This window comes from Podarcis gaigeae (assembly GCF_964106915.1).
Source record: "Podarcis gaigeae genome assembly, chromosome: 1".
In the NCBI taxonomy this organism is placed as follows: Eukaryota; Metazoa; Chordata; class Lepidosauria; order Squamata; family Lacertidae; genus Podarcis; species Podarcis gaigeae.
In genome coordinates this window covers 43,368,136-43,381,864 of record NC_139678.1, presented here as the reverse complement: position 1 = coordinate 43,381,864, position 13,729 = coordinate 43,368,136, and the positions used below count along the sequence as shown (strand labels likewise).

General features: G+C 40.7%; 1 protein-coding gene across 3 annotated transcripts in view; it reads left to right on the top strand.

The window, feature by feature from the left end:
- Positions 1 to 13,729, top strand: part of INO80 (INO80 complex ATPase subunit) — a 56,090-nt gene that overhangs the window by 21,108 nt on the left and 21,253 nt on the right. For all 3 annotated transcript variants that reach the window (XM_083744166.1, XM_083744165.1, XM_083744164.1), the window contains exons 17-25: positions 184 to 268; positions 1,469 to 1,586; positions 3,219 to 3,304; positions 4,307 to 4,474; positions 4,935 to 5,068; positions 5,650 to 5,717; positions 6,582 to 6,675; positions 7,245 to 7,422; positions 12,068 to 12,205. In XM_083744166.1, the coding sequence (XP_083600292.1) occupies positions 184 to 268; positions 1,469 to 1,586; positions 3,219 to 3,304; positions 4,307 to 4,474; positions 4,935 to 5,068; positions 5,650 to 5,717; positions 6,582 to 6,675; positions 7,245 to 7,422; positions 12,068 to 12,205 (1,069 nt within the window). The remainder of the gene's footprint in view (positions 1 to 183; positions 269 to 1,468; positions 1,587 to 3,218; positions 3,305 to 4,306; positions 4,475 to 4,934; positions 5,069 to 5,649; positions 5,718 to 6,581; positions 6,676 to 7,244; positions 7,423 to 12,067; positions 12,206 to 13,729) is intronic.

Below are 13,729 nucleotides of genomic sequence, written 5' to 3'. Positions count from 1 at the left end.
GTTTACCTTATGCTGCATCTCTAGAATAACTTCAGGAAAGAAATGGAATGTAGACTTAACATGATAAGAAAATTGTATGTAGTCTTTTCTCTTTCCTAGAAGATATCTTATACAATAATGTTCTTTCTTGCCACTTTTTATCACAGCTAAATTCTATTAATTAAAATAACATTGGTATTTCAGCGTTCGTTGGAAAATTCTGCTTCAGTTCCAGTGCCGAAATAGACTGTTGCTGACTGGGACGCCCATCCAAAACACCATGGCTGAGGTATGACTCCCTCCAGTTCACACTATTCTAGATTAATTTATAAACAAAGATATTCTGATCAGTATCTAAACATGGAATTTGATTGCTTTGGGAGGAAACTCCAAACAGGCTGAAGTTTCATTTGTCGCTTGGACTGCAACAGCTCTATTATTTTCTGTTTAAAAGCTAGCTTCTCCTTTTTGGCAGTGGAACTTTTCTAGTAGAAGTCCACATATGTTTGCCCATATCATTCCCATGTTTCTGGACACTGTACCATAACAATAACCATGGATCAAATGAACGGAAGTATTATATCCCATATCAAGTGTTAAAGATGCATAATAGACCAGTTAATAGGTTTTTCAAAGAATAAATGAATTATTCTGTGTTTTCACAATTTCTTATTGACTTTGAACATCTGCATAAGCTGACTGATTGGTGCTAAATTTTGATTGGTGCTGCACAGATATTGATAGTTTAACTGTTCAGCAGAAAGTCCTTGAATAGCTGTGTAAATGGCCCCTACTTCACCTTGTGGTACACTCCCTGGTCACAGATGACATTTTTTATCCTTACAGTTCTAATAGATGCAAAATCTTAGTTGTTACACTGCTGGGTTAGTTGCACATGGCCTGCTCTCTCCCTTTCTTATTCTTCAGGGTCCCAGAAGGGGGCACCCACTATGAATGAGGCAGCAAGGGATGCTATTACTGAAGTGCAAATAGGCACCCAGTCACCCTTCATACATCTACTGAAAATTTACTATGAAGGGTGGGATAATTGGCAGAAGAGCTTTATTCTGCATTTGAATCACAGCCAGGGCACTTTCTTTATGCATCTGGAAGATTGTTATTCTGTGTCTTGCTTCTTTATTTACAGCACCATGTTCTCGTCTCCTAGCAGAGAAGCTTGCTAGTGACCCAGACATGTGTCTCTCTGAGACACCTTTCATAGAAAACAGTGCTATCTGCGTAGTTTCATTCATGCTGACCTCTCTTTTTGGAGTTCACTCTGTGCCCATAGTTTTATCCTAGTGATTGGGTTTGGAACTAGAAAAGGGAAACACCTGTTTCACCCTACCATCAGATGTGGAGAGGGGCTTCTCTGTCATAGTTGTTGAAAGGCTTCCTTTTAAGTGGCGACAGGGTTACTGGCAAGACTCTATAGTTTACTTACTTGGTGGGCTAACTTCTAGTAGTTACTTTTGCTCTTATGTTGCAGCTCTGGGCTTTGCTTCATTTCATTATGCCAACACTGTTTGACTCGCATGAGGAATTCAATGAATGGTTTTCTAAAGATATCGAAAGCCATGCGGAGAACAAATCGGCCATTGATGAGAGTGAGTATTTTGCAGGAATCTTTCTTTTCTGCATGAGAATTCTGCAGCTTGAGCAGAACTGCCCACGGTGACCAAAATGAATTGTTAACTGTTCCTTAATTGCTTTTTAACTCTACTTTCAGATAGACTTAATATGTGCTGCTAAGGATTGTTCTTGTGGAAGCTGAGATAAGACTACAGATGAGTTTTTGGAAAGAGCAGCAGTAGCAGTTTTTCACATAGGGAAGGAGACTACTGCAGGTTCTGAGATTTGGGATAGTGAAATACTTCCTAGGTCAACATATAGATAAACTTGACTATTCAATCCTACAAGATCTAGTGATGGACACCAAATTGGATACCTTTCAAAGGGGATTAGACACATTTATGGAGGATAAGGTTCTTTGCAACTACTAATTATGACGACTTCATGTTATTTTCAAAACTTAAATTGTCAGTGCTTATTAGTAGTTTCCAGACATAGACTGCATCACTTCAGTTTTATGAGCTGGTCACTGCTGGCACAACTGTTAAATTTGGCTAAATGACAACCAAAATAGTAGAACCTAGTTTTGTCATGAATTCTACTCAATATCGATCCAGAGCAGAATTCTAATGTACAGTCGTACCTTGGATCCCAAACGCCCTGGAACTCGGACATTTTGGCTCCCGAATCCCGCATACCTGAAAGTGATTGCTCTAGTTTGCGAATGTTCTTTTGGAACCCAAACATCCGACGGGGCTTCTGCAGCTCCTGATGCAGCCAATCAGAAGCCGCAATTTGGTTTTCAAACATTTTGGAAGTCAAACGGACTTCTTGAATGGATTCTGTTTGACTTCCAAGGTACAACTGTATAGTTAGCAGACTGAAAACTTAAACACATTGCAGGATTCGCCAAAAATAGACCAGAGGCAATTAATAAAGCCAGTGTGGTGTAGTGGTTAAGAGCGGTAGACTCGTAATCTGGGGAACCGGGTTCGCGTCTCCGCTCCTCCACATGCAGCTGCTGGGTGACCTTGGGCTAGTCACACTTCTTTGAAGTCTCTCAGCCTCACTCACTTCACAGAGTGTTTGTTGTGGGGGAGGAGGGGAAAGGAGAATGTTAGCCGCTTTGAGACTCCTTCGGGTAGTGATAAAGCGGGATATAAAATCCAAACTCTTCTTCTAATATTTCATCCAGCAGAGCTTTACTGCTACTGAAGGCAAATGAGCATAATGGTCACAAATCCAATACATTCAGGATTGTCACTGTCCATATGAAGTCCACTTGCAGTAGACTTAACTGAAACTTACAATAACTTATAATAAGACTAATACTTAACACTAAGCATGCTTTGTACAGAGCAGCACACCAGAAGGAAAGAGAAAAGAGAGAGACCCAGACTCCTTCTAGCCTATTATCATAGCATGACCTTGACAAAAAAGATAACACAACCAGTTTAAGCCAGCTGCACTCAGCTTCTCTTAAGGAATAGCCCAAACATCATGAACCTTTTGCTTGTTTATTTCACACAGAGAAGCTTCCAGAACCCTCTTGAATGAATTAGAATAGGAAAGATCTCTACACATCAGATCCACACTTTCTGTACTAAGAAATGCAAACTGACAAGTTTTTAATCATAGGTTGTTGTTTCTTTCTCATCAAATTTCAGATCAGCTTTCTCGCTTACACATGATCCTGAAGCCTTTCATGTTGAGGAGAATCAAAAAAGATGTGGAAAACGAGCTGTCAGATAAGGTGCCAAACATAATTAAATTCTTTTTTCCCTCATGTTTGTTGTTTCCATTTTTTTAAGGCTTTAATTTACAGTGTTCGTGTTCTCCCTTAAATCAGAATTCAAAAGGCCTCTCCCTTTCAAATAGTTATTGAACTTCTGCCAGGACAGTCTAATGGTATTGTCATCTTCTCTCAAAACATGTACATTCATATAAAATATGACCATAAAAATCCTTAAAGCTGCACAGTCTTTACAAAGCAAAGTCAGTTAATGAACAGATGCTGCATTGTCAGCTTGTGTATCCAAACCTTTTTGTCAATTATCAGAATGCGCTCATTCGCACATCCGAGACCTTGGCTGCATCACTTCAGTTTTATAAACTGGTCACTGCTAGCAGTTATGAGATATGATGAAATGAAACTGAAAGTAGTGAAACCTAGGGGGTTTTTTGTAGTAATTGTAGGAGTGGATTTTGGTTTTGCTTTTTATTTGCAATGAGCAGCATTTCAGCGCAACAATCAAATGTTGCAAAATCAGACTTAAAAGTCCAAAGAAGACTTTGCATTATCATACCAAGAGTATCTAGGCTGATGCTCTGTCATGCAGCTACTCTTAGCATTTTTCAGTCCACAAAATTATGCCTATTCCATAACATTGACTATAATGCATCATGATATCTCACAAATAACATTTGTTGGCTTAGTTTCCATTCCCTGCCTCTCTGTTTTATTTCCCTGCTTCTAGATTTCAGTTTTGAAAGTACCTGCCACCTCATCCATGCTGTTCCCTCCCAGGGGAAATCTAGCAAGCCCCATCTCTACGTTCTCTGTCTTGTGCACTCTTTAAAAATATTTTTTATCAAGGAGGGCCTTCTTTTAATTTTCATCAGGTTGTGCTGGCTGTGAGTGCCCTATCCACTACAGTCTTCCATGGATTGTGTATGGGTTGAACCTGGCTCTGCTACTGGCTTCTCTCAATAACAGTTTAATATGCTTCAATCTCTTTCTCTCTTTCTCTTTAAGATTGAGATCCTTATGTATTGCCAGCAAACCAGCCGGCAGAAATTACTGTACCAGGCTTTGAAGAACAAAATTTCTATTGATGACCTTTTGCAGTCCTCCATGGGTACAACCCAGCAAGCACAGAACACTACCAGTAGCCTCATGAATCTAGTCATGCAGTTCCGGAAGGTGAGATTTGTGAACACTGGTTACACTGATATGGTTGTCTGATGATCACTTCAGCAAAAATGACCAGATACCTACGTTCCATTATATTCAAGTGCAACACTGAACAAGTTGCAGTCAGTCTTTAGTTGTGACTGTATGCTGCAGCTAATAGGTCACAGCTGGAGTTCTAGCCATTTCATGCAATACAAATTAATTTGTGCTGGGAAGAGTGAATCCTTTGGAAAGAAAGCAGGATGCGCAATCGAGAACACAGTTATATTGCCTAGATTTCACATGTGCCTAGCCTAAAATGATTAACTTTTAAAATTACGATGTTCAAACCACTTTTCATCAAGTAGTCCTATTAAGGACATGCTTCGCAATTTGTCCAGGTTTTTTCCAGCTATTATGAAGAATTAATACACAGGTTGTTGTGTAGAAACTCCTCTGCAGTTTCTGATGACTTAAATTTTCTTTATAGGTCTGCAATCACCCAGAACTCTTTGAACGACAAGAAACTTGGTCTCCATTTCACATTTCAGTAAAGCCATACCAGATTTCAAAGTTTCTCTACCGCCATGGGCAAATCAGGGTGTTTAACCACTCACGGGACAGGTAAGCAATGTTGGCAGACCTGCCAAGAGGGAAGATACAGGTGAACCTACTATACTGGGCCCAGAGCCAGCAGGGGATCCAGATTCTAACCTTTCATTTTTTGTTTCCTTTTTTAAAAGCAAGTCTGAAGACCCTGTAGACTGAGAGATACAGAGCAAAATATGTAGGGACCATTCCAACCAATTCCTTTGTGAAAAATCAGCTACTCACAGCTATGGTTAATGGGATGTAGAGAAATAATAAGTTACAAATGCACCAGGGAAGACTAAATAATGCCTTCAAAACAAAGAAGGAAGTCCTTTCTCTGGGCAACATGGAGGAGGTTTCTTTGTACTTTTTGAAGCCATTTTGGGATCTTCCCTGGTAGAGTGATTGTAGCCTCCAGAAAACAATTGAGAACTCATGGATTTTAGCTGTTGTGACTGAATAGAAGCTTAATCTCCCTCACAGCATTGTTAGGCAAAAACAATGTTCTGAGCTCCTTAGAGGAAGGGTAGCATACAAAAGAAACAAAACATTGAACAGGAGTTAATTAATATATGTTTAAATTGTCCCATTTTTATTCTTCTGTCAATTTATAGGTGGTTGCAGTTTTTACTTTCTCCTTTTGCTCCAGACCACATCCAGCAGTCTCTCTTCCATAGGAGAGGTAGGTTGAAAAGCATAAGGGTGAAGTTAGTTCTTTTCATTATGTGAAGGAAGACATTTTATTGGCACTAGGATTAGAATTTTTATTTTAATTGAAGTTCCAAAGAAGGCAGTGCCTTCTAGATTGATTATTCCGTTCCTGAACTGTTTTACACTTCGGTGTTCTTAATGCTTAACCCAAATTTCTTTTCTGTAGATGAATTCTTTATCACCCTCTCCTCAATAAATGAACAATCGTTCACCATAGAACTCACCTTAGAATTGTAGAGCAATTGTAGAGCCCTAAAGGGACTTCTAGTCTGACCCCCTGCTGTCTTCTTAAATCTATTGGTGTATGCCATCACTGCTTACCCCAAGAGCTTTTCCTTCTATTGGTTTATCTTGCAAATACTTCATTTTTCAGAGCTCTGTTTTTTTTTAATTCTTCTCATTTAATGAGATTGATCTTAAACTAGTCTGTTCAGAACTGAACATAGTACAGTCGTACCTCGGAAGTTGAGCGGAATCCATTCTGGAAGTCCGTTTGACTTCCAAAACGTTCAGAAACCAAGTGCAGCTTCCAGTTGGCTGCAGGAAGCTCCTGTAGCCAAGCAGAAGTCATGTTGGACGTTCGGGTTCCAAAGAACGTTCACAAACCAGAACACTCACTTAAGGGTTTGCGGCGTTTGGGAGCCAAAACATTCGACTTGCAAGGCATTTGGGATCCAAGGTACGACTGTACTTCAATTTAGAACATATTAGCACCCAGTATAATGGTACTTTTGTAGCTTGGTACTAAGAAGATGGAATCTGCATTTTTCAGCACTGTATTATGTCTGTTGATTCCTGTAGCAGATGCTTATTCCAAGCTGTGTCACTTTTATAGGTGCTGAAGAAGAGAGTTGTTTCTCTTTCCTACGGTTTATTGATGTTTCTCCAGCAGAGATTGCTAACCTCATGCATCAGGGACATCTAGCCAGGTGAGCAATTTTGTTTGAATCTTAAAACAATGACTGGGGCGGGGGGTTCTTTCAAAAATCACTTGCATATAAATAGGCTGGAAAAATGGGTGCATGTATCTGTCATTGCAAAATGTTTAGAGCTGATAGTTATATATATTCCATGCTGGAATACTGGACAATTACAAAACCTATAATCAGGCATTAAAAATGGTCATAGTGATAACAACAACAACAACAACAACAACAACAACAACAACAACAACAACAAGGGAAGCAATCCATTGCTGTTGTTATATAAAATGTGTGCACTATGTGTACACTATACTGTAGTCTGTTAAGCCAGGGGCCCCCGGGCTGCAAGGGAGGAGGGGACAAACCTGTCTCCAGCCCTAACCAGTTCCACTTCCATGGCCAGAAGAGGGGTGGTGGTGAGCTTCCCTTCCCTGGAAGCAGCCGGGCTGCCTGCAGCTGCACATGCGTCCTCGCGAGGAGCAGTATATGTGAGACACAAAAAAATGAGGTATGCCTGTATTTAAGTTCTCATTCGCAGAGGTATGAATAAGAATGTCTACTGTGATTTCTTTCAGATGGTTAGCTCTTTTCCTGTCTCTGAAAGCCGCCTACAGGCTCCACCACTTTCGTTTCTGGAGGGAACCAGAGGAAGATGACCAGCATAAGACCCGGCGTCTGAAGAATAAAGATTTCCTCCTGGATGTCGATTTCCCACTCTCCTCCCCCAACTTGCACAGCTGCACTTTGCTGCAGGTAAGCAATACTTTCAGCTGTATGCAAGTCAAACTGCTTGAGTTAAATGAAATTGTACAGAAAGCAAGCAAGCAAGCAAGCAAGCAAGCAAGAAAAAGATAGATGAGAGAGAGAGAGAGAGAGAGAGAGAGAGAGAGAGAGAGATATCTTGGAGTGGAATAATGTGTTACAGATAGGTAGCCGTGTTGGTCTGCCATAGTCAAAACAAAAAAAATTCCTTCCAGTAGCACCTTAAAGACCAACTAAGTCAGTTCTTGGTATGAGCTTTCGTGTGCATGCACACTTCTTCTGTTTCAGTGTATCTGAAGAAGTGTGCATGCACACGAAAGCTCATACCAAGAACTGACTTAGTTGGTCTTTAAGGTGCTACTGGAAGGATTTTTTTTTTGTTTTGGAATAATGTGGTCAGGGTTGTGTATACTCTAGGCTATTTAGTTACTTAATCACGTTATTTACATCCTACCCAATATTGAAGCTTCTCGGTGTGGAAAAATGAGAACCATTGAAAGTGGTAAGACGCATCAGTGTTAAACCTGCAGCAGCAAATAATAGTATTAAGTATCTAAAAATATTTTTAAGCTGGAAAAGCATATCCAGCCCACCCACACATAACCTGTGTTAACCATTTGGCATTACAATAAAATAAGATTCTGCACCAGGCAATCCTTTTGTTCAAATGTTTTGGTTTTGAATGAATTTGAACTCTTGTCCCCATGCCAACTTTGCATTGGGGGCAGAAAGACCTTGCATAAAAAGAATAATAGAAACCTGTAATGTAGGGATGCTCAATTAGCATATGCAGATAAAAGATGGTCTATGCTTTCTCTTCATCCAGTTAGGGGAAAAGGTTGTGCTATAACTGCCCCCACCCATCGTCACTTTAAATAATATAGTGGTGCCTCGCAAGACGAAATTAATTCGTTCCGCGAGTTTTTTCGTCTCGTGAATTTTTCGTCTTGCGAAGCACGAAATCCCATAGGAATGCATTGAAAATCAATTAATGCATTCCTATGGTCAAAAAAAGTCCAAACAAAGCCAAATTTGGTACAACAAGAGTTTATTAACTGCTCTTTAAAGTCACACATACTGTAAAGAGCATTTCAAAAATTGAAGGAACAATAAATTAAGTTTATAAACATGACAGAAAAACATTTAAAAATCAACAAAGTGTACAGTACATTTTCTAAGACTCTGGGGGACCACTCGAAGAAGGCTCCTCTTCCACTCTTTGCTTCTTGCTCAAGAACCTGCCCATAGTCTGCTGCTTCATCCGCCTTTTCAGCACCTCCCTGAAAGGCGACATGACCGTCGTATCATAAGTGTTCCCAAGGTCATGTGCCTTGTGCTTGTCAGGGTGGTGCCGCTCTGCAAAAGCCTGCACCTCCTTCCACTTCAGGCAAATGTCCCTCAGTTCTTCGGAGGACAGCCGTTCCTCAGTTGCTTCCTTCTCTTCCAGCGAGGCCCGCTCCTGCGCAGCCTCTGCCTGCAGTTAGACCAGCTCCTGGGTGGTCAGCTCGTGCTCGTGCTCCTCCACCAGCTCGCAGACGTCCTCTTCTGTGATCTCCAGGCCCATGGTCCTCCCCAAGGCAACAATGTCCTGCACCACTGTTGACTCTGGTGCATCAGAGTCACTTGGTGCCACACACACACAAGCTCCCAGATTCCTGCAGAAACCTCCCCAACTGTTCCCCCAGCCACCCAGCACACAGAAATTCAAACTCAGAAAAATTTTCAAAAAAACAACAACAACATGGCCCAATGGTCACAGAAAATCATAAAAATTCAAAAAACAACAACACACAAACAAACCCCACAAGCTCCCAGATTCCTGCAGAAACCTCCCCAACTGTTCCCCCAGCCACCCAGCACACAGAAATTCAAACTCAGAAAAATTTTCAAAAAAAAAACAACATGGCCCAATGGTCACAAAAAATAAAAAAAAATTCAAAAAAACCCCCCACAAGCTCCCAGATTCCTGCAGTAACCTCTCCAACTGTTCCCCCAGCCACCCAGCACACAGAAATTCAAACTCAGAAAAATTTTCAAAAAACAACAACATGGCCCACTGGTCACAAAAAATCATAAAAATTCAAAAAAAAAAAAAAAACCCCACAAGCTCCCAGATTCTCGCAAAAAAAAAAAAAACAACCCAACACCAAGTCCTTGAATCCCAAACACCCCAAATCCAAAACCCCCCAAAAAAGTTTTAAAAGTTTAACTTACCAAATGGATGCAAAAGAAGTTCTGGAAAAGTTTTGGAAAAGCTTCAAAAATGAGCAAAGTCTGAAAAAAGGCTACCAAACCTTGTGCTAACAGTTGCCCTTCGAAGTCAAGTCACAACTGCAGCTGTTCAAGCAAAGCACCCTTGGTTTTAACGGTTTTAAGACAAAGGAAACAAAATCGCAAGACGTTTTCGTCTTGCAAAGCAAGCCCATAGGGAAATTCGTCTTGCGAAGCAACTCGAAAACAGAAAACTCTTTCGTCTAGCGAGTTTTCCATCTTGCGAGGCGTTCGTCTTGCAGGGCACCACTGTAAATGTAATCTCAGACTGTTAAAGAAAGGGGTAATAACTAACTTTATGTCACAGGTTGGAAATGATATCCCTATATCATATGCTGTAATGACTTCCTTCTCGCTCCAGCATTTAATGGTAGAAAAGGGATCACTAACAGTCCCACTTTTGCAGGATCTGGCAATTGTAATCCCTAAAGCCTGTATAGTTTTTTGCGTGGTAGAGCTTGTGAAGAGAAGGGGTCAAAACCAAGCTAAGAGCAACCATTTTGGCTTTTGAAGTGTATCTTTCTGGACCAACCGTTTGTAAAATTACTGTGTCTCACGTTCCAGTAGCCCACCAGACCATTTAGTCCCTGTTTTGTTAGGATCGTATGACACATCTTTGGAAGATCATTATTCTATGTACATAGTGTTTGAATCGTTAAACTACTGACTGGTGCTCCTTTTACAACAAAGATTAGCAATAGTTAGTGGCTGCATTCAGATGCAGTGCTAAACGGGGGTTTAATATTACTACAGTGCACCTCAGACTTTTGTGCTCTTCCCTTCTTTCTCCCCCTCCAGTGAGGGACTGCAAGAAGGAGATCTAAAGCTTCTGTTTTATGTTAACTGCATTTTAGTCTTCTAACCAAACCCTAAACTTTGGTTGATATTAACTGTGGTTAGTTGAAGCAAGCCAGCTTCAAAAGTTATGGTTTGAAATGGGCCTGTTTCAACTTAACTGTAGTTAAGATGGACTACAGTTTGTCTGGGTTGGAATGGCATGGCAAACTGCAGTTAATCTTAAGCAGAAACAAAAGCTTATTTCTCCTCATGACTCCACCAAAGACTTGGGGAGAGTGTGAGCCCAAGGTTTAGCATTACATTACAAGGAGGACATTGTGTGACTTGTTTTTCGTCTAAATTTAGTGACTAGAGTGAATAATGCATAAAGGAAACTTGAACAGGTTTCCAGTGTACTTCAGGTATTGTTAGCTTGACCAGGATGAGGGAGAGAACCTTTAGTTACAAAGAGTTGGTCCTTGCAGTTTTAAAAAACTTCTACATATATATCTCTGCATAGAAGCAGTTTATGCAACTGCTGCTTCCATATGCCATATGCGTTATGCCTCTGAATACAGCTGGGCAGAGTGCGGTTGTGCTTGTAGCTGGATTGTAGCTTGCAGGACTACAAAAGGCGTCTAGTCAGCTTCTGAACTAGAGGACCATTGACCTGATTCAGCAGGCTCGTCTTTCTTGCTCACAACCATCGGCAATCTCACATATTCCCATGGGCAATCATATGAAAACCAGATTGCATGAGAGCTATAAGGACTTAGTGTCTGTGTTTTACATGTTTGTATACAGTAATACCTATGCGAACGTCCGCCTCATCTAGCATCCATTCCGGCGAATGTCTGTGGCAAACCCGGAAGTACCGGAACGGGTTACTTCCAGGTTTGCCGCTCACGCATGCGCAGAATTGTTAAATCATGCTTCGCGCATGCGCAGAAGCACAAACTGCTCCGCGTGTGTGTGCAGATGCGGCGCTTTGCCCTGTGTCCTTTTCAGCTAGCGTCCTGGGCTCTGGAACAGATCCCGGCCACAAACGAGGTACTACTGTATACAAGTAACTCACAACTTACATGCATTCCACTTTACACACTTGGCAAAAATTAAAAAGGGGGTGGACATCCGAGGGGAGCAAACATTGTGCCATCAAACGCAACTATATGTGATTTTGGCTTTAGGTGCTGTCCCCAGAACATAACCCCAGCGTTAGTTGAGTCTTGATTGTATACACAAAATATATTTCTCCTAGTACTTTGGCCAAGGATTAGAACTTTCAGAACTAAACACTGAGGACAGGATATATAAACTGATCTCCTTTCTAGTAGAAATCATTCCTTAGTAGTATTGCATGTTGTAATTCTGCCCAATGTAGTTGTTCATTAGTTGTAAAAGCTGAAGAAAAAAATTAAGCAGTGGTGGTAGTGGCCTCAGAATGTCTTCTCAGAAAAAAAGGTCCATATTTCAAATTAAATATTTGGGAATTGTTCATTTGTATCCTTTATGATATTAGGATACAACTGCTATGAAAAAAACTTCTTCAAAAACTTCGCAAAACATTTTTAATTTCATCAATTTTTAGAACCTTGTGTTCACGGGCCACTGTAAAGCAGTAATTGGCTACTCTGATTACATCATCCATCAACGATCAGCTACCTCATGGAAAGAGTGTTGTCAAATCACAGAGCTGCCGTCCTTCCTGTCTGTAGTGAGCCCAAGGGTAAGTCTTTTAAAAAAGAAGTCCTTTCTACCCTCTTCTGATTACGTTTTCCAGTTCTCAGATATTTCCAGAGAGCACTTAGTTTGTGTCTTATTGTATTTGTATTTCATTAACAGTGATTCTAGTTTTGCTTAACCGTAGGAACTCAAGTCCACTGGAAATACCACATTTGATGAAGAGAATGGGATTACATCTGCCTTGCCTGATGTGTATATGTTGGCCATCATGTTTGTATGGCTGATCCATGCAATCTGTACACTCAAATTTTGTAATGCACAGATTGCACTGGTCAAGCCTAAGCATATAGATTGACACTGCAACACACAGGTGTCTCTTGGAGCAAAATGGGCAGATGCAATCCTTTCCCATCAACAGTAACATTCTTCAAAGGGCTTCAGTAGCAATTGAGACTTCCCTCTCCCCCACCCCCCAGTGAACCAATGTGTATTGCGCTACAGTAAATAAAATAAAGTAATGAGCACAGTATTATGTGATAGCTGCTCAACACTGAAACAGAGATCCTGTCTTAGACCCTCCTAGCCTTTCCTGATCTCAGTCTCCTCTCCCTCTCTACTTTTGTTTTTAAAGTTAACTCAGTTACTGAACTGTTGACCTGCATTTACATTTCTTAGGCTACTGAGAAACTCAAACGTATTTAATAGTCCATAAGAATTTAGCTTATACAGGATTGCAGAGGAAATGACTTGTTGCTGCAGAATTGGCCCTTCAGGATACCAGATTTCTAGTGCTCAGCACTTCATACAAACTTCATGAAATATAAATTATTAATTTTTGGTGGAGGGATCACATCCTAGTAAAATGGTAGAGGGGAGCATGTCTTGCATATTCACTTTAATTTTTATGAGTCAATAAACTTGGAGAGTGTTTGGCTTCTTGCAAGCACTGTTTGTTAACATAATACGAAAGGCCATAATAAACGAGATGTGACTCCAGAAACACAGCTAACCATCTGCTACCAGAAAACCCTCCCCACCCTGAATGTGTTTGAGGATTGTCTAGCGAGATACCTGCCACCAGTGAAGGCATCTGCTTGACCTTAACTTACACTCCTCAGCATAATGTCTGCTAATTATTTGAAAGCAAGAGCAGGGCAATAAATACTGCAGTGTATGGTGAAGCATTAATTATATAAAAGCAGGCAAGGAGCATAAAACCCTTATCTCAAAAGCCTCCCAAATGTTCCATTCCATTCCTGATCTGTACTTGTTTTAGTAATAACACATATTTGTGCATTGTCTGAATAAGATATGGCTACCTTCATGCTGACATATGAGGAATGAAATATAAGAACCACCTTACTGAACTCTTCACCACATGCCTTCCAAGATTTAGCCTATTGAGCATTAATTGTAGTAAAGGTTCTCAAACTGGTCTGCAAATTCCTTTCCGATGGAGGGGGGAGTTTAGGAACTACTGTCAGCAGTTTTTCTACAGCACTGATTAGTATCATCAATGGCTGCAAATCTGGAAGTGCAAAATATGATCCTAACTCCTGCCGCAATA